At 45.6% G+C, this 25,184-nt stretch overlaps 1 protein-coding gene and 1 long non-coding RNA gene across 2 annotated transcripts; one reads left to right on the forward strand and one right to left on the reverse strand.

Annotated features, from left to right (window-relative positions):
• The first annotated feature begins 493 nt into the window (after nucleotides 1-493).
• Nucleotides 494-4,858, forward strand: LOC309520162. The gene is made up of 4 exons (XR_014214154.1): nucleotides 494-2,224; nucleotides 2,314-2,624; nucleotides 2,942-3,046; nucleotides 3,873-4,858. It is a non-coding gene; the product is annotated as an uncharacterized lncRNA (long non-coding RNA).
• Nucleotides 4,859-7,216: 2,358 nt separating this feature from the next.
• MDH2 (malate dehydrogenase 2) lies at nucleotides 7,217-24,467 on the reverse strand. Its single transcript, XM_082201540.1, has 9 exons — nucleotides 24,308-24,467; nucleotides 19,156-19,324; nucleotides 16,544-16,627; nucleotides 14,601-14,710; nucleotides 14,319-14,444; nucleotides 12,281-12,358; nucleotides 9,395-9,494; nucleotides 8,131-8,282; nucleotides 7,217-7,535 (listed from the first exon to the last, which is right to left on the reverse strand). The coding sequence occupies exons 1-9, from the start codon at nucleotides 24,371-24,373 to the stop codon at nucleotides 7,404-7,406; spliced, it is 1,017 nt and encodes a 338-aa protein (XP_082057666.1). The 5' UTR covers nucleotides 24,374-24,467; the 3' UTR covers nucleotides 7,217-7,403.
• Nucleotides 24,468-25,184: the final 717 nt, after the last annotated feature.

A 25,184-nucleotide genomic window follows, 5' to 3' on the forward strand; every position in this document is an offset into this window, starting at 1 on the left:
CGGAAAGATGGAAGGAATTGGTAGAGATGTGCCGGCAGTTCTCTTTTTTAAAAATAATAATAATATTTTTTATTGATTTTTGCACAAATTTTCCAATGTAACAACTCCAAAACCACATAACAAATCTTTGGCTATCACAGGCTAAGACTTCCTTCAACCCCTTCTAATGGTTTTCTAAATTTCTTTCTAATTTTGCATTTTATTACCATGCTTGTTGCTGTAAATCCAATCTTACATCAGTTAATCTTAGTCCTTTTCACACTAATTTATATAGTCCTCCTTATAAAACTTCTTGTAATCCTACAAGCGGTGTTAGGTAATTACAGTTATCTTTCAAATACAACTCCTAGCAGTTCGAAAGCACGTCAACGTGCAAGTAGATAAATAGGTACCGCTCCGGCGGGAAGGTAAACGGCGTTTCCGTGCACTGCTCTGGTTCGCCAGAAGCTGCTTAGTCCTGCTGGCCACATAACGCGGAAGCTGTACGCTGGCTCCCTCGGCCAATAAAGTGAGAGGAGCGCCATAACCACAGAGTTGGCCACGAATGGACCTAATGGCCAGGGGTCCCTTTACCTTTTACTTCAAATACAACATAAATTTCTTCCAGTCCTTTAGGAAAGTCTGGTCATGCTGGTTTCGAATTTTTCCTGTTAGTCGTGCCAGCAATTCTCTATTAGGCTAAACGTATTTCTGTCCTGCATCATCTCTTCTAGGCTCAGGGAACTGAGAAATTTTATGAACATCAAGAGGAGCAACAAAGTGGCACCACTCCAGCACCAGGTGAGCAAGTGCCCTGCGGCCACCGCCGCCATCTTTGGGAAGGGAAGGGCAGGAATAGGCTAGGATGGCAGCTCGGGGTATAGGATTTGTGGGGGAGGGGAAGCTAGTAAAAAAAAAAATCAAAAGAGCTAGACTGCTGGATCCGACCCAAGGCTTATCTGGTCCAGCACCTGGAAACCTACCCCAGTGGCCAGCCAGTTTTGTGGGGTCTGACGAAGATGCTATTGACTGAGAAAAGAGAAAAGGCATTTCTAGTGGAAGCAGGAGGCAGAGGCAGCTGATTGGACAGGGCTGGGTGACAGTTGTCAGTTAGAGGGCCACATTCTCTTGTGAGGCACATTCTGGGGGCTGCAGGCCAAGACTGGTCTCCAAGGCCCGGAGTTTGGCACCCCTGTAGTAGGAGTGTAGAAGCAGGGAAGTCAAGGAGAGGATTTTTTGAATAATCTTGGAAGCTGCTAAGGGATGAAGTAACTTGTCCCCATGTCCTTCTCTTGTTGCATTTGTGCCATAGCTCTTCAAGGCTTTTCTGGAGCCTGAGATTAGCACTGGGGAAAACAAAAGAGTAGGGACTGGATCCCTCAGACCCTCTGCCCACTGACTGAGGTCTTTGCCCCCAATTCTGCAGTCTCCGAAGCGGAGAAGCCCTCACCTCACAATGAACTGACAGCCTGACTTTTGCCATTTCAGCCACTGGATTTTGAAAAGCTGTTTCTTTTAACGGATGAGGGTTGCGGTGGTAGGACAGAGCTCCGGGATAAGCTCAGTGTGGGGAACAGCGGTGGGACGTTATGCAGCCCCCAATGATAAGAACTTGAGGGAACTGGCTGCCAGCAGCGTATCTTCGCTGCTGGCTTATGCCAAAAGGTTCCCTGACCTCAAAGTAAGCAGCTCACTTTCGTATACTCATTTCTTTGAATACTTCCACCCCCACCCTCCAGGAGGCTCCCAAAGCAACTAATGCAAATAATGTGTGTCCCTGGAGTGTCAGGATGATGCCAGAGGCATGTCCAGTCCTCTTCCCTGGTGCTGCCCTTCCACCTCTGCCCAGGAGGCTGCAGGGCCCATGGAGGTCCTGTGGGGCAAGGGATTGGGCCCAAGCCTGAGGGAGGCCAGTATTTCCTGGCTTGGGCCTGCTTGTGGGCTCCCTTGCACCTGTTAATGGTGGGTTTTGTAGTGTCACAAAAGACATCTGATCCGGCTTTCTCTTTCGTCTGCAAAAGGCAATAGTCCAATGACAGCTGTCACGCATTTGGTCAGCACCCGAAGAAGGTAACCAAATCACCACACCTTGGGGATGCAGAGTGCGTCCACGGAGCTGACGTTTCACTTATTAGCTTCATTGTTCGTGCCAAGAAAGACATCCCAGGCCTTCTTGCTGTGTTTGCTTTGCCTTGCAGGCCTTTTCCACTTGGCTTGAAAAGGCAGGGCTCTGACGCCAGCTGAGGTGATTGAACCCTTGGGTTTGGGTATTGTTTAGCGGGCTTTGTTGAGAGGGGCTGCTAATTCAAGTCTCTCTCTTTCATTCTCTTCCAGATGACATAATTATTGAAGATCTGTAGGGTTTCCGGTTCTGGTCTCTGCCATGGCAACGTTTCCCCATTCTGGGATCAGACTCAGATGGAGGGGAGGGGGTTACCTGAGGCTGTAAAACCCTCCGAAAACCCCTGAAGGCAATTGGGGGACAAGGGCACCTGTGGATGTCTTTGTGCCTGCTCCTGCTGCTGAAGAAGCAAGGGGGTTAAGATGCTGTGTCTCAAGCCCTCCACCACTGAGGCAATCTCCAAGTCCGCCATTGCAAGTGGCAGAGCTCCTTCACAATTTGGAATATTGGATCAAAATTAAAGGTGCCTCCAGACATGTGGACAGTGAGGTGTAATCTGAATGAGACTATTGAGATTGAGGGATGAAATTAGAGGGTCCTGCCTTGATTAAAAATGGAGAGAAGAGAGGAGAACTTTTTATTATTAAATACATTATTATTATTTAAAGTCAGTGAGGCCCCATATGATGGGAATCTGGTGCTGCTGCTGAATGTACCGTAAGTGTCCTGATGGCCTCAGGGGTTAAGGACTTCAGGAAACTCCATTGGCGGGGGGGGGCAGTGCTTGGCGTGTTTGTCTCAAACTGCCCCCTGACTCTGAGGTGCTCTTTCCTCCCACAGGACCTCAGATGTTATGCAGCTGCCAATGATAAGAAGCTGAGGGAACTGGCGGCCAGTAGCATATCTTCGCTGCTGGCCTATGCCAAAAGGTTCCCCAACCTCAAAGTAAGTAGCTCACTTTCATTTACTTGTTTCTTTGAATACTTCCACTGATGCATATAGAAACCTCCAGGCCGTCCTTATCTTGTGCTAGGAGCAGCTTTACTCCCAAGGTTGAAAACACATTCCTAAGTGTCTGCATTTGAAAAGGAGATGTGCTCTGCTCTGATGTCCTAACCCCCTCAGGTAGAAAGGAATGCAAAGAGATCACTTGCCAGGGGGGGGGGGTTGCTTAGAAAGAGTCCTTTTATAATTATATTTTATTTATTTGTTTTTAGAAAGAGTTCTTTGTTTTGAGACTAATGAATAGGTAATGAAGGAAAGACCACGTATGGTCTTTGTATTGTGTTGTAATTTTAGATTGGAGGAACTTTATGCATATGTATTGCTTTAACAGATAACAGCTATGTATATTAAGGAGGCCCCACCCTTTTGTGGCTTGCTCAGCTTTTGGAGAGTAACCCACTGAGCCTTTATCGCTAGCAATAAACACCCTTTGCTTTCTCCCGGCTGGTGGAGATTTCCTTCAGCCTCAAAGTTGATTTTTGCAACACCACCTCCAGGAGGCTCCCAAAGCAACTGATGTAAATAATGTGTCGTGTGTCCCTGGGGTGTCAGGATGATGCCAGAGGCATGTAGTGCTGCCCTTCCACCTCTGCCCAGAAGGCTGCAGGGCCCATGGAGGTCCTGTGGGGCAAGGGATTGGGCCCAAGCCTGAGGGAGGCCAGTCTTTCCTGGCTTGGGCCTGCTTGTGGGCTCCCTTGCACCTGTTAATGGTGGGTTTTGTAGTGTCACAAAAGACATCTGATCCAGCTTTCTCTTTCCTCTGCAGAAGGCAATAGTCCAACGACAGCTGTCATGTATGTGGCCAGCACCCGAAGAAGGTAATCGAGTCTCCACACCTTGGGGATGCAGAGTGTGTCCATGGAGCTGACGTTTCACTTATTAGCTTTATTGTTCGACATCCCAGGCCTTCTTGCAGTGTTTGCTGTGCCTTGCAGGCCTTTTCCACTTGGCCTGAGAAGGCAGAGCCCTGACTGACGCCAGCTACAAAAATGGCGTCTCTCCCATTCTGGGACCAGACTCAGACGGAGGGGAGGGGGTTACCTGAGGCTGTTAAAACCCTCCAAAAACCCCTGAACGCAGTTGGCGACAAGGGCACCTGTGAATGTCTTTGTGCCTGTTCCTGCTGCTGAAGAAGCAAAGGGGTTATGATGCTGTGTCTCAAGCCCTCCGCCGCTGAGGCAGTCTCCAAGTCCATCATTGCAAGACGCAGAGCTCCTTCTTAATTTGGAATATTGGATCAAAATTAAAGGTGCCTCCAGATATTTGGACAGTGAGGTGTAATCTGAATGAGACTATTGAGATTGAGGGATGAAATTAGAGGGCCCTGCCTTGGTTAAAAATGGAGAGAATTATTAATTTTATTATTATTATTTAAAGTCTGCAAGGGCTTAACACCTACCCCATCTGGATTAAAGAAATGAAAGTATCACAAGTGAGGTCTGTTAAAGGACAGGTGGAAGTTTGTGAAATGCTTGAAATTCCTTTTCTAAAATGGATTACAGAGTAAGAGAGGACCGGACATAAATTTCCAACTTAGTGAACTGTGCTGATATCAGACCATCTCATCTAAGTGATGAGAGGGGAACCATTGTCTGGAAAATAAAGAAAATTGTACAGGAAGATTTTTGGATAAATGGATCTGGCATTAAGGTTAGCCATCAGGAAAACAAAATGACTGTAGAAGAGCAAAAAACTGATGGAGAAAACTGGATTTAAAAGTGAAAAAGAATAAAGTATTTAAGTTTTGCTGTATGAACTGTATGTTATTTCAAAATAATTTTGTTAAGGCGTGAATGGAAATCCAAAAGGATATGTTAAGATGGGAAAACTAAAACTGTCTTTGCTGGGTAGAATTTCTGTGATAAAGATTATACTTTCTTCCTCCCGGTTATTAAGGAAATTCAGGCAACTGTTCCCAGAGTGGTTTAATTATCAATTCCTCCTCCCAGGGAATTGTAGCTCTGTGTGGAGAGTATAGGGTTCTCCTAACAACTCTTGGCACCCTTAACAAACTACAGGTCCCAGAATTATTTGCATGGAGCGGTGACTGTTGAAAGTGGTGGAGCTTTAAATACAGGGTGTGAATGAGGCCTCAGAATCTGTACACTCTAGTAACTGCCAAACCAATTTCAGTGTTTTAAAAAGCCCCTGATCCCCTTTATCTGCACCTTTTCTTCTTGGTGCTTTCCAAATAGCCGCTATTAAGCGGATACAAGTCTCATGCTTCTCCAGTCTGTTACAGGTTTATGATTTTGTCTCAGCCTCCTCTGTGGGACTGCTTCTTGCCAGCCCAGGGGACTCCGATCAATGGCAGTCGAGTGTCTTTTATGCTTGGTGAACGGCAGCGAAGGCTGCTCTAGAGTTGAGCATCTTCCCACCCGCCCTGCCCTGCATCACTGACACCAACCAGGAAGAAATGGGAGAAAAAGCGAGATTGTCCTTCGGTGACTTCTCTCCTGCTGTTAGGCCTGATGGCATGAGGAGGGCATGGCAAACATCTGAGAGGCTGGCACCCAGAAAACGGAGGCTTCTGAGGCTAGTGTCAGGGCTGGGCATCTGCCGAAGTGTGGGTCTCCGTAGGCCGACTCCTGCAGCATCTACTTCTCACCCTTGCTGTTCCTGCCTGTCCAGGAACACATTAAGAGCCTGCCTGCTGAATCAGGCCAATCCCCCATCTCCAGTCCAGTATCCTGCTCTCTCAGTGTTAACTGGATATGCCTACCCTGGTAAGGAGGAGACTGAGAGGAGGTATAATAGCCATCTTCAAATATCGTAAGGGCCGTCACATGGAAGATGAAGCAAGCTTGTTTCCTCCTGCTCCGGAGGGTAGGACTTGAACCAATGGCTTCAAGTTACAGAGAGATTCTGACTAACCATCAGGAAGAGCTTTCTACAGCAGAACAGACTCTCCTTCCTTGGGAGTTTTTTAAGCAGAGGTTGGGTGGCCATCTCACATGTATGATCTAGTTGAGATTCCTGCATTGGAAGAGGTTGGACTAGAAGACCCTTGGGGTCCCCTTCCAACTCTACAATTCTATAAACCTCAGAATGCATCATAAATTGGTATCATAGTGGCTTTATGATGTGAAGGTCTTAGTATCTCACTGCCGAATTTCAACCACCATATAAACAAGCAGGGAAAGAATCTGCATTCCAGGGACAGCATGACACCTACAGGCAGAACCAACAGATTCAGGGTGCTGGAGGGAGTATTTAGACTATTCCCCTTCAAGCTGCCAGTGGTCACAACTTTACAGACCCTGCCCTCCAGTAAAACTTCTTGAATATACATGAGCCCAGAAGGGAAAGTGTTTTGCTATCTTGTCAGACATGTTCCATGTGTTAAGTATTCAAACATCCAGCCTTTCTACCTATAGTCTGTACAACACACTGCCAGACCCTCCAAGTGTCCCTATTTTCCAGGGATGTCCCTGATTTCGAGAAGACATCCCAGTTTCTGATTTGTTCCCGGAATGTCCCACTTTTCCTTAGAATGTCCCTATTTTCATTGGAGAAATGTTGTATGGAGTTATCTGACCCCCCCCCCAAGCCTTCTGAAGACAATTCTGTTTAAGGAGGTTTTTTAAATGTTTAATGTTTTATTATGTTTTTATATATGTTGGAATCTGCCCAGAGTGGCTGGGGCAACCTAGTAAGGTATGTGAGGTATAAATAGTAAGATTATCATTATTGAATGTGACGTCTCTATTTTCATTAGAGAAATGTTGGAGGCTATGTACTGCTCTATTAGGCATGGGGAACCTGATTCCCATCAAGAGGAGTATGGGCCGAAACATCAGATGGGCCATATGTCTCCACCACAGGGCTGAAAGCATAACAATCTGCTTACACAAAAACAAAGCTATCTTAGGACTCCCCACCAACCACCTCAACATCTGCCCAGAGAGGTATGTGGGGATAACCCTACTATGACCCCAAAACTTCCTTGTGGAAAAGCTCTTGAGTCTCAAAGCACTGATCTTGGAGTGCCTCTTTTAGGGAACAGGCCCAGATAGACACACACAAACACATGCATGTGAACACGCCCGCCCGCACACGCACACACACTCAGATCACCACACACTGGTTACACCCAGGGAACACATTGGGGAAAAATAAACAGGTTGTTTTTTAATTGTGGAACGGAATTCCAATCAACAGATTTATAGGGCAGGGCTAACATCAAGGCCTGGAAGCAGAACTCAATGCTTTGCTCCGGAAGCCTTTAAAGTGACATGATGCACCTTAAAATAAATTAAGGGGGCTGCAGTTCTCTTCTTTTGTCATCAACAGATCTTCACTTCATGCTCTTGGCAAACTCTTCCCCTTTCTTGATGGAAGCTTTCAGCTCCGAAACCGCCTCTGCCACCATCTTCTCTTCAAAAGGAGAAATCTTGCCAATGCCTAGGTTCTTCTCAATGCCGTTTTTCTAAAAGGGAAGGAAGGGGAAAGTGAGGGGTGGGGAGATTAGCACATCCAAGCAGACGCTAGAGACACAAATGTTGCTTTAGCTGTAAAAGTCTCTGTCAAAAAGGCGACATTCACACCACATGTTTAACACTATGATGACAACTCCCATCAGCCCTAGCAAGAAAACACATGGAGGTTGGAGAAGGCTTCCCTAAACTACCTAGGACCAGGTAATGCTGAAGACCTCCTTTGCAAAAGCTGCCTGGTGTAAAACCCTTGCCTTGAACTCTGCTCTCTCTGTCCAAGCAAGGTTACCCAGCCTGGCCCCAGAGGGATTTCAATGCCCGTTCACAACCCACCACTTCCTTCTGGCATTGTCCAAGTTATCTCCCTCCTCTATCCTTTTTCCTTCCACTCCCGCTTCCCCCAGTTTGGGTAACTTGTCTTTTTAGGTTTATGAGCCTGAGACCAAGGCTTCTCCAATGCAATGCCAGTGACAGGCATATGCCTGAAAAAATGCGATAAAAAGATAAGGCAGAGTTCAAGAATCAAGTGGTCGGAAGGTGGTCTACACATATATGCAAATAGACACAAATGTCACCACAGCTCCATACCCCAAACAGCAGTGGCGTGGAGAAATATGGGCACTCAGTTTCCTCTGACCGGACGAAAGAGCACTCAATGACCCCCTCCTTCCCATTCATTGCATCCAGGACGGAGAAAACAAACCGGGCACCAGCATAAGCCATAGAGAGTGTGGCTGATCCTGTAGGGGGGAAATGAGAAAAGATTCAACGGCGTGGAGGAACACGGACAAGGGGTCTGCCTTCCTAACATGCCAGCACAATTCTGAAGCCGTCATCCGGAGTGATGTGGGAAATGTTCCAGTGGTGAATTCTGCTCCCCACAGGCCAGCTGTTTCCCCAAAAGGAATATGGCAAAAGCTTCCCAGCACACAGCATGCCTCAAAAGATGTATGCTGGTGCAGCCTACTAGCTAACACCATGACCTAATAACCAAGGGGTCCTGCATTTGACTCTCACTTTTGCCATGGACCAGCTATTCTCTCTCAGCCTCAGCTGCCCATCTGTAATAGCTGACATGGTGCCCTCTAGATATTATTTTTTATTCCTAATGCCTACCGTCCCCAACCACTGACCACATTGGGTGGGGTTGATGGGAGTTGGGAGTCCAACAACATCTGGATGGAACCACATTGGGTACCCCGATCTGCAATACAAGGACAGTAATACTCCCCCACTTAACAGGGTTGCTTTAAGACAAGAGAGAAAAACATCTGTGGCCCTTGTCTAGATGTGGTTGGACTCCCAACTCCCAGCAGCCAGTATGGTCAATAGCCAGGGATTATTGGGGGGGGGGGGTAAAAGTCTGATAACACCTGGAGGACCACAGGTTACCCACCCCCGCTTTAAAGATTGCAAAATAATGAATTCATCTGCAGCAATGGGAGATGAGACAGTAGAAACCCACACTCATCAGCTGAACTACATACCAGCCACTATATGGCTCCTCCTCCTCCTGAACCATTTTTTCCCCATTTCAGTTGGCCCTTAATGAAACTTTGTTCCTTTTACACCTTCCTCCTTTTGCCTCCCTTCCCTTTTTCCTTTCATGCCATTTCTTAAAATCTGGACTGTTACCTTCATGGCAATAACCATTTCATACAGCCCTTTATGAAGTGTCTAAAGTTTCATTGAATGGGAACAAGGGTCACTGGGACACTGCCCCACTATGTCTCTCAGGAAGAATATGAAGGTGGTGGGGAGCGGGGGGAACCAGCCTAAACTCTATCCACAGGTCAGAGAAAGAAAGACTCATGGGAATACAGAGGGGGAACGTTCCCATGAGTCAACCTACCTGCACCTGCTTTTGCCTTGACAACCTCCGTCCCAGCCTCCTGAATCCTTCCAGTAAGGGCTGTCAACTGGTCTTGAGGGAAATCTACTTTGGGCGTACACTGTAAGAGGAGGAGGAATAGATTTATGATTCACCCATGTATGAGTCATATATTAAGTTTTGTTTATTTTATTAAAATTATTTTAACGATCGTTACATGTACCCTGCTTAAGCATTTATAAGACTAAGGTTTGATTCCAGCATGTGTCACATTCAGAGGAGACCCACTGAAAATAAATGACATAACCCAGGTTTGCCGGTATCAATGGGTTGACTCCCAAGTAGAGTTTGGCTGGATACAACAACATGGGTGGGGAATCTCGAGCCTGCAGGTTGAATGAGGCTCGACAGAGATTCCTATCTGGCCCACAAGAATGTTTCCTCCAAATCACACTCACTTGTCCCCATGGAGAAATCAGTAGCACACCCAACCCTTGCAGGAAGTAGAGCCTGAAGGAAGTGCCCATCAGCTGACAACCACTGACTTCAGGCTTCCGGCATCGACTGTGTCACTGAGCTCCCCAGGCAGAATTTTGTAATTGGTCGATCAGGAGAATTTTAACGTGCAAGAGCAAAAGGGCATGCTGGAGCACACCAAAGGTCCAGCTAGTCTAGCACCCTCTTCTCAGTGTGGTCAAACAGCTGGGAAACCAGCAAGCAGGATCCAAGCGCAAGAGCACTCTCCCCTTCCTGTGGTTTCCAGAAACTGCTATTCAGAAGCATGGTTGCCTCCAACTGTGGAGGCAGAGCATAGTCATCAAGGCTAGTAGTCATCAATAGCCCTCTCCTCTATGAATTTATCCAATTCTCTTTTAAAGCCAACCAAGTAGCCATCACTGCCTCCTGTGCAAGCCCCCTCTGAACTCACTATCACATGCTCTAAGATGAGACTGACTGGGGGACTTCCGGGTTGGCGCCATCGCCGAATGGCGGACTCCCTCCGAGCTCCGGAGGGAGTCTGCTCGGCAGGGGCTGGGTCCTACCGCGCCGGCGACGCGGGGACCCTTAGAAACCACGGGAACGGATCCCGTGGACATGGTGACTCGGCTGGCACCGTTATCGCTCTCCCGGCTTGTGAAAGAGCCTTTTTAAAGGCTACGGATCGGGCGCCGGGGAGTAGCGTGGTGCTTTGAGTCCTCCGCTTCCCCTGCCGGGCGCAGCCGCATGCCATTCGGCGGAGAGCGCTGGCTTCTTCCAAAGGAAATTCGGACAATTGATCAACAACCCGTGAGTAATTGGGCAACCGGGTTTAAAAGGAGGAAAAAAGAAAAATTTTTCCGGATTTGGCACGAGCGGGAGGGGATCCAAAAAAGGAAGTCAGTCCCCTCCCTGATTGTAAACATGCTAAAACAAGGACTGAGAAACCAAGATCTATTCAGAAGCTTATTGATGATAAAAATTACCAACTCCACGATGTGAATTATAAGAACTGTGCTGGAGGAGAGGAGTCGAGGGTGAGGAAAAAGCAACCCCCCCCCTGGGAACCGGGGCGATTCGGACAGCCTGGCGAAGAGAGATGGAGATTTTGACAGCTGTCAAAGGAGCTGTCAAAACTGGAAATTATAAAGAGGACTTTGCTACAAGTTCTTTGCTGGTTAATTTTGTTACAATTTGATATAAATATGGATATAAACTGTCGGGAAAAAGAAACAACAAATTGACTTTTGGATTAGAGGATACAAAGTTATTGTAATCCCTCTAGAGGGGATTCGGGACATTACAAGTGTCGTATGTGGAAAACTACTCTGGGATGTGTAAAGGTCTTATCTCCTGGGAAAGCTGCAGAACTGAAATATTATTTTGTCTACAGAGGTGACTATAACACAATAGAATCTTCCATTGAAGCAAGAAAGGAACTGGACGTAAGTCTGTGTCCCTGAATAACAAACCTCTGTAGAGACGTTAAATTTTGGAACAAGAATGTTTTGACAGCTGAACAAGACAGAAACCTGAGAAACCAAGAAATAAAAGAGTAGATGACTGAATACGACACGGAAAGAATAATGGGAGGAGCAACAAAAGATTAAAGAAAATTAAAGGCCTCTATTAGATTGGATTTTCGACGTTAAACATCATTAAGACAATCAAATCCGAAGAAAACAGCATGATGGACTGAGATAAATTTGGCTGTGGACTTAAGATCTCCAGGCCGACAACATACAGACAAATGGACATGGGGAATCAAAACCGGGGAAGGGAGGGGGAACCTTAGAATCCAAAGGCTTTGTAACCAACTTTTTGAATTTCTCTATACTTTCTATCTTATATTCTTTATAACTTTGATACTTTACGTTTCTGTTTTTTCTTTTTTTTTTAGAAAGGGGGAACTCGTGGAAGAAATGAGAGCGGATCTTGGGGAAAATTTTGTTCTATTATAAGACGAGGAGTGATGCTAAGATGGTGTAAATTTAAATTGGTTTATGAGTATAATATATTAGGTTTAATTGGGGATGAGAACTTGTGGAACCAACTTGGATAAAGGGGAATACAATCGGGAGGGGAAGGAGGAAGTCCCAGAAAGAAGGTTATGAAAAGAAGGGTCTAAGTTAGTTTCTCTTTTTCTTTCTTTCCTTTATCTTTCTTATTTTCCTATTCTGTTATTATTGGAAATTTTAATAAATATGATTAAAAAAAAAAAAAAAAGATGAGACTGACTGTAGGGCTTTCAGTCTCTCTTTCCAATTGGTCACATAAGCCTTTCTCTTCCCATTCATAGCCAAACTCTCCTGGAAGGCTCTGCGGCTATACTTCCGATAACAGACACTTTCCTCACATATACACACAGGCAACTTTTCCAGAGCCAGAGCTATCATGAAACTCTGGAACAGTTAGGACTCTAACACAGACCTGAGAAATCAGAGGGATGATAGTCTTTCCTGCATGGCCGCCGATCACAGGGACGTTTACACGAGCTGGATCCAAGCCCTGTGGAAGAAAGGCAGGTTTCAGCAAGAATCTGTAGTCAACATCTGCAGCAAGCTGGAAGGGCTCATTGAGAAGTAGGAATTGGCACGCTGCCTCTACCACAATTAGCAGCAATAATATGAACTTAAAAGGCCAGCAGACTGCGTTGCAAGTACACCAGACCTTTAAACTTGTGCCTACCAATGGGCTGGTAGCCAGACGGGCTGGTATCAGTTTAAGGACTGATAAAGGCCACAATAACACCATATATTTAAAGCACTGTGACCATCATGGCTTCCCTCAAAGATTTCTGGGAGCTGTAGGTTTTTTTTTGAGGTTGACGAGAATTGTTATGGAAACTCCTATTCCCCTCACAGAGCTAAACTTCCCAGTGGTTTAAAAGCCAATCCTCTTCCAATGGAACGCTGGGAATTGTAGTCTGAGAAGAGGAATAAGGAGCCTCCTAACAACAGTCAGCACCACTAAAAAAACTACATCTGTCACGATTCCTTGGGGGAGGTCATGCTGGCTTAAAGTGGCATCACAGTGCTTTACATATATGGTGTGAACACAGCCAAAGATTGGTACATCCACTTTCAATCTGGAAATGATCTGATGCATGATGTTGTTATTATTATTAAAGTGTAAAACTGAACTGTTGAATTGAAAGGAAGGTTCTGGGCACCAATCCCCAAAATGCATGTATTATGTCCTTTTGCGTGACGGAACATACTTTTATTTTTTTTAAAGAAAATTAAAAGATATGTGCATGCTCTTTGCACCTGCAGATGGACTGCAATGATACAGAACCAATATTCCCAAGGTACCCCTGAGAAAAAGCAGGTATTTAAAGTGCCCTGGCTGCGAAAGAGCAATGAGCACAGATTTGAGAGGCCTGATTTCTGGAAATACAGCTGAGCACTTGAACCCATAATCTGTGCAACTGAACTGCACTCAGAGGTTCTTCGGCCACCAATTCTTCCCAACCCCAAGAGCGGGCTAATAATATGCGGAAGATAGATCTGGAAATGTTTTGGCCTGCAGCCGAAGTGCAAAGGAGTAAATCAAAACCACATCATGGGATTTCTATTTATTATCCCTGCAACCTTATGCCAAGGTGAAGGGAGGACATGCTGTTCTGTTTCAGCGGACAGCAGCTGGCCAGAGATCATTTTTTCTTTGGCTCAGGACAATAGGCCTTCCATGTCTTTCACAAAGTGTGCCTAGCTGGCAAAGAGATCACAGGGTGTTCAAACGTCAAGCTGCCTTCTGCTTTGTGACTGGACAGGCAGAGAACAGGACCCACAGTGTCTAAGGAGGTTAGGGCGTTGATCATCCTAGCAGACCTTGAGGCAGCAACCAGGCTGTTGAACGCCAAACCACCCAAGTAACAGCTAATGTGTCACCCACGGCAGGGTGTCTGCCACCCAGTCAACAGACTGCTGGGTATGGCAGCTTGTAATTTTTATAGGTTTGATTCAGCCCTCTGTAGTTGCAGAGGAAAGATTAAAGGGTACAAGGAATCCAGCTGTTGTTCAACAATATCCAGAGGGCACCACGTTGGCTGCCCCTGCTTAGGTGCAATATGATTTGCCCTCTCGACTGGCTACTTCCTCCTGCAGCTGCTACTTTCTGAACCAGGATTCTGTTCACAGTCCCTTGTTTAGATTATCAACATGCTGGAAGACAAGTCCCAAATCTGCACTCAGTAACCAAGTTTGTAGCATTAAACACTGGCTTATGAAAATTAAGATCCATGTACCTTTTTTTACAGTGGAGCCATTTCTGGCAGAGGTGGAGGCAGCTCAAGGACTTGGGCTTATGAAAGGACAGAGCCAAAAATTCATTTTCTAATTGGGCCTGTACCACAGACAGGAATCTGGGGAAGTCCCATCACCACAAATCCTTATGCTACAGTGAGACCTAAGGACATTAATGGAGTCCTGAATGCCAAATGTGAGCCCAGGCTGCAACAACATACCTTCAGTTCAGCCACAAAAGTGTTTGCTCTGACAATGTCCAGTGTTGTGACGCCGAAAATTTTGTTGGGGTTGTATACCCCATGCTTCTTAAAGACCTCAGAAGTAATTGGGATAGTAGAATTGACCTGAAAGCAAAAAGAAACATTCATTGCCCCTTTAAATGCACAAAAGCTCCCTCTACATCAGGTGAGAAGTGAGAAAAAGCCACACACCAAGCCAGCTACTGTCAGACACATTGCACTCCTTTACTCACAGGCAAAGGGAGGCTGGAATTTGCTTACCGGATTTGCAATCACACAGATCATGGCTTCAGGGCAGTGCTGGGCACAAGCGGCTGCCAGGTTAGCAACAATGGTGGCATTCGTGTTGAAAAGGTCATCACGGGTCATGCCTACAGAGCACAGTGTAGAAACTTATTAGTTGCATTCCAGTATCTATCTAACCCCCATTCAGATGAAGAGAAATCACATCATAGGTACACTCATAGATAAGTCCCCAGCTGTGCACTACACACCAGAGGGTCTGTGGGATGAATGCGGCCCTCCATATCTCTCTGGCCCTCAGGGCACTCCCTAGACCATGCCTCTCTCTACTCCTGCTACACACCCACCACGAGTGCCTTTGAACTGTGCTAATGCCTCTTATTTGCCTAGAAGGGCAATGGAGAGATGTGGAGACTTTTGCAATTGGCTGGAATGTAGTCTACCACACCAAAGCAAGACTTGTATAGCCATTGCCCTGCCCATCACTGACTGGCAGAAGGCTGCCCATGAGGGAATGCAGTCCCTGGGCTGAAAAAGAGGCTCCACCTTTGCTGTCAACATACATGCCCCAGGAAAAGGCAGGTGCCTCCCTTGTCTGCAACACCACTGCACTTCAACCATCTCTGGTTGCCAGCATGGAACAAAGTAGGCTGAAGCACCCCCTCTGGCAGCAGCAGGCATTTCGGCTCTTCCTGATCCCCTCCAGAGTGGAGGGAGGAATGATGCCCCTGGTGGCAACCTCACACTGAGTGCTCCAAGCACCTCTGAGGCCCAGTGTAATTGTGCAAGCTGGGTTGAATTTCAGGATTCGGCTGCATTGCACTGAACCACTTTGAATGCCAAACAAAGAATACCTCCCCCAAAGCTGACGAAAGAGCAGGGTCTCTCCCCAAGGCCTCACACTGGTTTTCCCCTCAGGTTTGAGAAGAGGGCAGGAGCTCTTGACAAATTTAAATTAAAAGGCATGGTTGCCAGAAGTTGGCAAGCGTGTCTGTGGATGCTTGCAGCACTGGGTAGCCCATGAGCAAAGTTCTCAAGTGTCAGATGGAGACAGCGGCAGGAGGCACAACCAGTGGGTAAGTATTTCAAAGAAAAACAGACTTTGCACTGCCTAAAAGGGCTCCAGCCTACCTCTCTCCTCCCCCCCAAACATTCTTGGACTGTGTGGATTAGAAGCACTGAAGGTCTGGAGGAAGGAATTTAGGTCAGCAAATGTTGGACAAGGCAGCAAATTATGGGGACATAGGAAACTGCCTTACACGGAGAGCTGAACCAAAGGTCAGTCTAGCTCAGTGTTATCTACACCTTGACTAGTGGTGGCTCTCCAAGGTTTCAGGCATCGATCTCTCCCAGTCCTAGATATGCCAAGAATTGAACAATGGCCCTTCTGCAGTCAAAGCAGGTGCTCTACCACTGAGCTATGGGCCTTCCTATGGCAACTGGGAGAAGCCTGGAGAATAGAGAGGGAGGGAATTAGTAAAATATTACAAGCTATTTTAAGTTTGCTGAGCTTTCTCCTCAGGCCATTCTGCTGCCAACTGCCCTGTGGAAGACTCCCAAGTTACAGTCTATGCATGCTGACATTGTTTATTGTGGTTTCTAAAAATGCAGTTTAATGTTTCCTGTAAGCTGCCTCAGAAAGCAGGATATAAATAATTGTACACAATAAATAAAAATAAAATACAAGGTGTCAAGCGCTTTATTCCAGCTTCACTGAACAGCCACCAAGCGAAGACTTATGCACAGCCCTTTGAGTCAAATAGAAGCTCAAGCAGGAACTGTTTTGATCATTGGCCTACAAGGCGAGGCAGAGGTACGAGTTGTCCCTGAATACTATACCTATTCCTCAGGCACAAAGTTGAGTGCCTCAACAGGGGCACCGGGAGATGCCAGGTGCACTCACCCAACAATCCCACATGACTTGGCATTCCTTTAGAATTTCCGTAGATTAAGAGACTTACCCGGCTTTCTAGGAACACCAGCTGGAATAACAACAACTTCGCAGCCCTTCAGAGACTCTGGCAACTGCTCAGGTCCTAAGAAACCTGAAGTGAAAAAAGAGATAGCTGCATTTACACTTTTCTATTGGCAGATCATTCATCCAGATGAACTCAACATGCTGAATTATGTGTGTGTGCAGGAACTGAAGACACATTTAGACCACGACATGAGCGGTGCTTAGGAATTTGCTGTTGATGAATCTAATTTTTTCTATTGTTTATTTTAAAAATAGCATCCTAAAGCAGTATTCCATTGCATCAAGATGCAGCACCTTGCAGCTTCCAGTCAATACTTAACACATTTCTATACCACCCTTCATCTAAACAGATTTTGACAATATAGACAATACATTAACTGAAACCCAACACATCATTTATAATTAAAACTTAAGACAACGCACGCTAACATCAGGAATCAACATTGAAATATTCACCCTGAAGATTACATAAATTAAAATATCTGGATAAATAAAAATGTCTTAACCTTCATCTTAAGACATGGGCAGGCCAAGATGCCTCTTCAGGTAAGTGGGTTCCAAACCATTTATGGCTTTATTAACAGCACTATGCACTGATCCTCAATGGGGCACAAATATAGGCAGATTAAGAGCTTCATGGAGCAGGAGCAGCAGATAGCATGTCAAGCAAGCAAGCTAGCTAGCCAAGCTCACTTACTCAAATTGGGAAGGCATATTCATACGGGGGTGGGGTGGGGGAATATACAAACCGAGCTCTGAGCTGAGCAAACTCAAGCACCAACCGATAGAAGCCTCTCAATAAGCTTTATATTATTTTTAATTAAACCTGCAGTTGTGTGTGACTGAAGCTTTGTCCTTCTCAACACAGAGATAGGGTTACTGTGGAGGATAAACAAAGGGCCATCCTTTGCTGCTTGCTCAATTCAGAGTGTGGGATACTGCAAATGAGAATGTGTTTCTCTCGAGGCAACCTTCCAACAGGGAAAGAGAAACTCATGAAGAGATTCATAGCCACTGCAGCCGCGCACACACAAACTTGCATTTCTTACAATGTCCTCCAGTAATAAAAGGGAAGTGGTAGATCAGGAGAGGTAGATAAGTAGATTCTCTGTCACTGTAGTTCCACCTCCCACCAACGTGACTCATGGTGGGAAATGGAAGGATGAGGCCAAAGCTTCAACTCTGCTAACAGCCACAACACAACAAAGGAACCACCCTGCTCTCCCTTGTTCTACACTCCAGAGCATTCATGGGTTTGCACTCTAGCACACAGATATGCCTTTGCAATAAACACAAATCATACTGATGCCACATCACCAGCCCTGAACACCCTTTGCCCAACCGCATTTATGACAAGCATCTCCACATTTTCCAAAGCAGAGAAGAACAGGAACTTTTCCAAGACCTCACACACACTTTTCCACTGGGCAAGTGCATTTATAGGAAGCCTGTAGTGGTAGGTAGGCCAAGACTTTTCTAGTTTTTTCAGCACAGCAACCAGCCCATTCTGCAAACAATTTGACTCTGTATGCAAAGCTCTGAAAAACCTTGTGGGGATAGATTAGATCTACCACATTTGTCTGGCTTTGGATGACACAATAAGCAGCAAAATGACACAACCCAAAACAGAAGCAAATGCTTCTTAATCCCTTTCTACAGCCACACCAGAGAAGTGCCCAAACCAATGGCTCACTGCAGCTCATTCTTGCAATGCTAAACTATGATTTAGTGTAGGGGTGGGGAACATTTCTCAGCCTAAAGTCCATATTTGGTCCCACCTGGCTGTGCTCACCTGGGTACTGGGTGCAGCACCAGGGCAGACCTGAGGGTTGGGGAAGGGAAGTTGCTGTATATAGAAATACTCTCCCCCTCCAGGCTCTCTGTCCGGTTTTGCCGGGTGGTGAGAATCTAAAGTGTGTATTCCTTGCATTGAGCAATATGCTGATGACACACAGCTCTACTTCTCCTTTATATCTGCAGGTGTGGTGATGGATGTGCTGTTGTCTTGCTTCAGTAATGGACTGGATGAGAGCCAACAAACTGAAGCTCAATCCAGTTAAGACTGAGGCACAGTTAGTGGGTGGTTCCCTAGACTGGATGGATGGAAGGTTAGCTATGAATCAGAGGTGGAAATCCAGGATCCTCTAGTTGTTGCTGTACTACAAAGTCCCATCAATTTCTGACCACTGGCCAAAGTGGCTATGGCACTGGGAGGCCAAGTTAATCCACATCTGGTGGGCCACAGGTTCCCTGCTCCTGTTATGAATGATTATTATAATCATTTAGAGAAAGCAATGGACTGGATAATCTGAAGCTGAATCCAGATAAGACTGAAACACGGTTAGTGGGTGGTTCCCTGGACCAGATGTACCTGCATAGGGATACTTCTGAATCCATCAACGTTGCTTGAGGCTCAGGTGGCACGAAGTAACTTGTCAGCTTTGGCTAGTGCCCCAGCTCACTCTAGTTCTAGGGAACGCATATCCATTATGGGTTCTTACAACCAACTACATCTATAAATGTTGTGGATTAGGAGCACACAAATTATATATAAACACAGAGCACTAGGCCAGAAGTTTAACTGGCAACTCATACCTTTCACTTCAGCTCTCGTTTCGATGTGGCTGAGGTCAGCTGCTACACCAGGAGTGTGGGCGATATCATAGAGGTTGAGACGACTGATTAAGGGGCTGTTCTTCAGTAGGAGAGAGAGAGGTTGGCCAATCCCACCAGAAGCACCAAGCACGGCCACCTTAGCATTGTTCTAAGAGCAGGCAAATAGAAGAAAATGATTTAAAATGGAATATTCTCAGGCGCTAACCAGAAGTGGTCAAGTGATGCTCTTGTGCAGAGCTTCCCAAAGCTTTACATGGTCACATCACAGCCTTCATCATAACACGAAGAACATCTGAAGTTTGCATGACAGCCTGGATGCCCTGCGCTGGCTGTAGTGCAAACCTTATGAAGGGTACCAGATTGGCAAATGCTGCCATATAGCGTAAGTCCAAATCTTGCTTCATCACCCAACAATTCCTGTCTCACTTCTGGAAACACAAAACAGTACCCTGGTTGTCCCAAACACCAGAGGTCTAAGTATTTGCCCAATCTAAGGAAGAGTTTTTGAACATGCACAAGAGATCAGTATATAAATTACTTTATATGTTTATGGCAATAGCCAAACAAATTGGTTCTCTGGTTAGAACTTGTAACCTTCCAGGAACTAAAGATCTCAAGTTTGAAAGAGCACCCTATATCCTATACAGGAGTTTCTGTAAAAAAAAATTATGCAGCTTACTACATCACACTAAATCAAAGCCTTCCTTAAGCACCACTTTTTCAGCACAGACTTTGGCTTGGCTGGAAAGTGAGCACCAAAGCCTTCTCCTTCATTTCTTTAAGAATTCCCCACTATATGTTAGCAGTAATTGATTAGGGACCGTAGAAGACTTGTAAGCAGCTTTGCTGATAGACAAGAGGGACTTCTATCCTCTGGCCAAGGAGAAGTTAAGCCACTGCCAAGTTCTCCAATTACTTCCATGGCAGACTGATGCCGCTGACAGTGCAATTTTGAAAGAAGGGAACTGCCAAGACTACTGAACCAAGCAAAGGTGATCCCAATGCCTGCGTTACAGGTGGCTAATAGCCCAAGGAGGAAGAAAAGGAAAAACATTGATAATATTGGATGATTGATAATATTGGATGCTCCCCCGGCCTTTGGAGGCACTCTGACTTTGACCTCAGGACTTTGAGGCTCAAAATGGAGGATTTTTCAAGGTCAACAGGGACAAGAGGATTCACAGGCCAGATTAACAAACTGGATAACTTTCTCAGGGCTTGTATTAACAATTGACAAGAAACAGAATAAAGCTGCCTGCCAAGTCACACATTTTATTCCTTAGGTGGAATGCTCTGGTGAACAGAAAGCCCTGTCTCATCAAGCCAGCTCACTGCACCCACAAAAGCCCTTGTCACAATAAGCTAGTGAGATCAAGGATGGTCAACCTGCACCCCTGGCGTCTGTGTGTGTGTGTGCGCAGGCAAGGAAGGAAAAATGAAGGGGAGAGAAAGCAGAGAGCAATAGAAAGAAGGGTTGGCACACAGTCCTTCCCCAATAGGTTGTCCCGTGGGAATGTAGCCTCTCCCCTGCCCAAAGTAAATGCTTAAAGAGACACAGTCATTGCTTTTCACCTCCAAAGATCTGCACATACTTTAACCCCCCCCCCATTCTCCACTATTACTTCTAGAGTCCAGAAGAGGCGGGGGGGGGATTTTAGTTTGAACAAGCCAACCAGACACTTAAAGCTGATGCGTATTTTAATCCATAATCTTAGCTTAGAATACAATTTTAAACTGTTGATATTATTCAGTTTGCTTTTTATAAACTTGTATTTTAAATATTTTGGTTGACAATTTTAATGTGCATTTTATATTGCTTGCAAACCACCAAGAGATTTAATTTTCAGTTAAGCAGCATACAATTTTTGTTAAATAATTCAAAAAAAAAAGTGGCTCCATGTTTTTAGAATATTTGGGTTTGCCCAGAAATGAAGCTTAGGCCCTTACTGGCGCAGATCAGACTGACTGGATGGACGACGAGTTTAGACTAGCATTTCAAATAGAGGACACTTAAGCTACTAATATTTTACAGTGTCCCATTTACTGTTAAAATACGCTGAGGAAGCCTCCCGCTCTAATGAGCTTGAGCCCCATGCCACATTCTCAGCCAAACCAGGATAGCTTCCTGCTTATGTATCTTGATAAATGCAGCTGTGCAAAACTATTAGAGTCATATAATTGTAGAGTTGGAAGTGACCCTGAGGATCTTCTAATCCAGCATTGCGGGAATCTCAGCTAAAGCATCCATGACAGATGGTCAACCAACCCCTGCTTAAAAAAGCCTTCAATGAAGGAGAGCCACCGTCTTCATAGGAAGTCCATTCTCTTGTCAAACAGCTTTCAGTTCAAAGAGTTGCTAGACTTTTCCACAGCTCTGGCCACTGACCCATCCACAGGGGTAAAATATAGCCAGCTGCAACACAGCTCTTTGCTACATAGAACTGACTTCATCCACAGCAGTGCCACCAGGCTACATCTGTGGGAAGCAAGGCAGCAATCCCACCACCTCCACGTGTGCCTGGAACCAGCTGCAATCTGGCTCCTGCCCCTCCTAGACCTGTATCATGCCATGTCTGGGGCTGACGGGGAGTTTTAGTCCAAAACACCTGGACAGAAGCAGGTTGGAGAAAGATGACTCCCCTAAAGACTCAAGCAGGGCAGCACAACAATATTGTTCTGGCTAAAACATTCAAGGAAGCACTCCTGTGCAGTATTTTTAGTATCAGTTCCACCGAAAATTCTGGACATCTCTAGTATTTGTACTTCTTTGTTTTTTACTGGTTTATTGCACTAATTTTATCCTATTAACTGTCTTGCTATTTTATAATGTAAGTCTGGCTACAAATCTTTGAATAAATAGAATTAAGCAGAGCAAATTGGGTAAGTTGACAAAAAGTAACAGGCACGAGCAAAAGCCCTGCAAGTTTAAGGCCAGCAGTGAACTGAAGAGTAACAGATTCTGTCTCCCACCTCCCTCCCTCTGCAAAGCCCAGGAATTTAATGTCATCAGAGGCCACTGATATCGCAAAGCTTTCTGCAGTGAACACAGATGATTCAGAAGGGAGTGTTCTTGCCCCAATGGGAAGTAGCGGCAATTGTGCAAGAACCGGAGAGCCCCAACCCTGAAAAGAAATGAGCAGAAATGTTACCGTTAATAGATGGGAGTTGCAAAAAGCCCTGACTAGGAAGGGTGAAAGGTCTGTAAAGTAGCCAGGAGGAGGGATGTTGCAAGACATTTGTACATATTAAATGCGAGGCCTGAACTTGTTAATGAAGTGCTTTCCTGGCAAACAACCAAGAAGCAGAGCACTAGTGAGGAACAAAGCCTAAAAAAAGTTAATAGGATGAGAGTCCTTGTGTTATTCTGAGAGGCACATCAAGCTAAAAGGAACTGGTGCAGACAATGCCATGAAACTATTTATTAACCACAAGGTCATTTGCCATCAGGAACCTGCGCCTCCACCAACACACACCTCCAAGTCTTGCTGCTTCCATCCTGTACCCCCAACAAAGTGAGACTCATTTCCTCAGCAAACCTTCCAACCATGCTAGCCTGACTTGTGCTCCTCCATCACTAGTTAGAGTCTTCCCATCCCATTCTGGCACTGCCAATACAAGTTCCTCCACATCTCTTTTTCAATCTAGCCTCTGCTCTGTCATCTGCAAAAGGCTCATGCCATTGCTACCATCTGAATGGGACTTAAAATATAGTATTAGCCCAAATCTTTATCTGAACTGGCTTTTCACACCTTCCTAGGCTAATAGGCAGCTATTCACACTAAGCAATTTACTGAAGATCCTTCCAGTGGACTTTTAACAAGCAGTTCTTTCCCCCCACCCCAAATTAACATTCCTCCATTCCCAATAGAATTTACTCACTAAGACTTCTAGAGCCTTAGTCAAGGGACTGGACAGATCAATCGAAAAACATTTTGGTCAACAAACAACATTTGTCAGAGACCACAGATTCCTTCTGGAAGTAAAATTTATTTATTGCATTTATATCCCACCTTTTTCTCCTAAGAGCTTGAGGTGTCATATATTGTTCTCCCTTTCCCAATTTAATTCCCACAACAAGTCTGTAAGGTAGGTTAAGCCGAGAGGCAGTGACTGGCCCAAGGTCATGGCTTCATGGCTGTGGAGATTTGAACCTTGGTCTCTCCCAGGTCCTGGTCTGACACTCTAACCACTACACCACACTGGCTCTTGGTGTGAATAAAATGAATTAAAACGAATTATTTTAAAATGAATAAAGAAGACTACCACATTTATCAAGGGGATGACCAAAATAAGACAAAATGTTTTAATTATGTTTTAATTATAATGGTCTCATTCAGGACACACAGCTGTTTTTTATGCAACTTTTCTCCTTGCGGAGAGACACAATCAAGTAATAGCAGAGACTGCAAAATTCCCAGCAGCTGCTATTTAAAATAAGGAGCACCCATGGTGCTCTCTGAATCTTACCTTTGTACAATTCTTAATCTGAAAGTGTTACCCGCTCAGTTGTGTTTGCATATGCCAAATGCATTTTGCATAAAAGCTGCAATGACTGCAAGATGCAGCAAATAAATGCCCATTAAGACAAAATGCATCAGCTGCATATGCAGATGAATGGATTACACCTCCACCCAACATTCTCTCTCATCTGCAAGTGTATGTGACTGAATGAATTAACCAACCCAAAGGGGAAATATGAAGTCAGCTATAACCTCCAACACCGAGCCAGTGTGGTGTTAAAGACCTGGGGGAGTCCAGTCCCTGCAGGAAGCTCTCCGGGTGACCTTGAGGGCCTCCACTGCCTCCAAGCCTAACCTCACAGGGCTGTTTTGAGGATGAAATGGAGAGGGAGGAGAGCCATGTGCACCACCTCGAGCTCCTTGGATTAAAATGCAGCAGAGTAATAATAAAAATAATCAAGTGGGCAAAAGCCGACCTGCCCCCGTAACCACGCGGGGTGCAGCGCCACCAAAACCTGGCTGCCTTGCACAGCACCGAGCACAGAACACCCCAGACGCATGCGCACTATCTCATTCAAGCAGGCCCAAGCCACGGCTACTCGCTACCGCCGCTACCTCGTCCCAAGTCAGGTAACCGTCGCGGGCCCCCGTCGCCTCCCCGCTTCAACTACCTGGGAGGAGGTGGCGAACCCTCTGCGGAGCGCGGTGGAGGCGGGCCGGGTAAGGCGGGAGAACATGGTCGTCGGCTGCGAACGGCGTGGGAAGAGTCGGCGGCTTCTTTCTCCTTCGGGAACGACCTCCAGGCAGCGAGGGCACCGCGAGACTTCGCCGTCGTTGTCTCGCGAGAGCTCGGTCTCTTGCCGCTTTGGGCTTTCCGTTTCCACGCTCGCCGCGGCCACCCCGTTTAAGTCCCTCTCGCGTTTTCTCGCGATGTTTTTGCTCACTGCCTCGCAAGCTATCTGGGAATTTGATTCATTTTGTGTGTGTGTGTGTGTGTTACACACATCCACACACACCTACAGTGAGTTGCAAACTCAGAGTAAATCCATTTAAATTAATGGATTTAAATGTGGATGCAATTCTAATCCCATTTTCATGGAAGTAACGCCCCACTGAATTCAATGGGACTCATTGATTGGGAATGCGCTGTAAAATCACGTCCCTTAATTTGGATTGGTTTAAGTCTGTGTCTGCCGATCACTGAATACACAAAGGCTTTATTTCAAAGACCTGTAGTTTTTCATTTATCCATTTAAAAGAGCGATTGGCCGCCTTTTTAAACGTTAATGCTGATTTAAACCCTGGGTGTCATTTACACAAAGACAGAAAACTTCATGTTAATAATAATAACCTATAAACACTAAAAATTATTTTTTTTCGTGAAGTTACACAGTAGCAGAAAGGGGGGGAAATAACCCTAATAAAGTACAATTTAAGATTGAGACCTCATATTATTTTTCCTGTGCAGATACAGCGAAGGGGCATAAAGCCAATATACAGAATACATATCAGTTCTTGAGAATGTCAGTTTATTATTCCTTAGCCTTT

This window comes from Podarcis vaucheri (genome assembly GCF_965113315.1).
Source record: "Podarcis vaucheri genome assembly, chromosome: 15".
Classification (NCBI taxonomy): Eukaryota; Metazoa; Chordata; class Lepidosauria; order Squamata; family Lacertidae; genus Podarcis; species Podarcis vaucheri.

What these genes read in the sequence shown, in the direction of transcription:
- MDH2 (XM_082201540.1), bottom strand. Translation starts at nt 24,373, where the DNA reads ATGTTCTCCCGCCTTACCCGGCCCGCCTCCACCGCGCTCCGCAGAGGG. An exon ending in TGGTGTTCCTAGAAAGCCGG is followed by an intron (nt 14,711 to 16,543) that starts GTAAGTCTCTTA and finishes TGTGCTCTGTAG; the next exon opens with GCATGACCCGTGATGACCTT. An exon ending in CCACGCCACTGCTGTTTGGG is followed by an intron (nt 7,536 to 8,130) that starts GTATGGAGCTGT and finishes CTTCCCTTTTAG; the next exon opens with AAAAACGGCATTGAGAAGAA.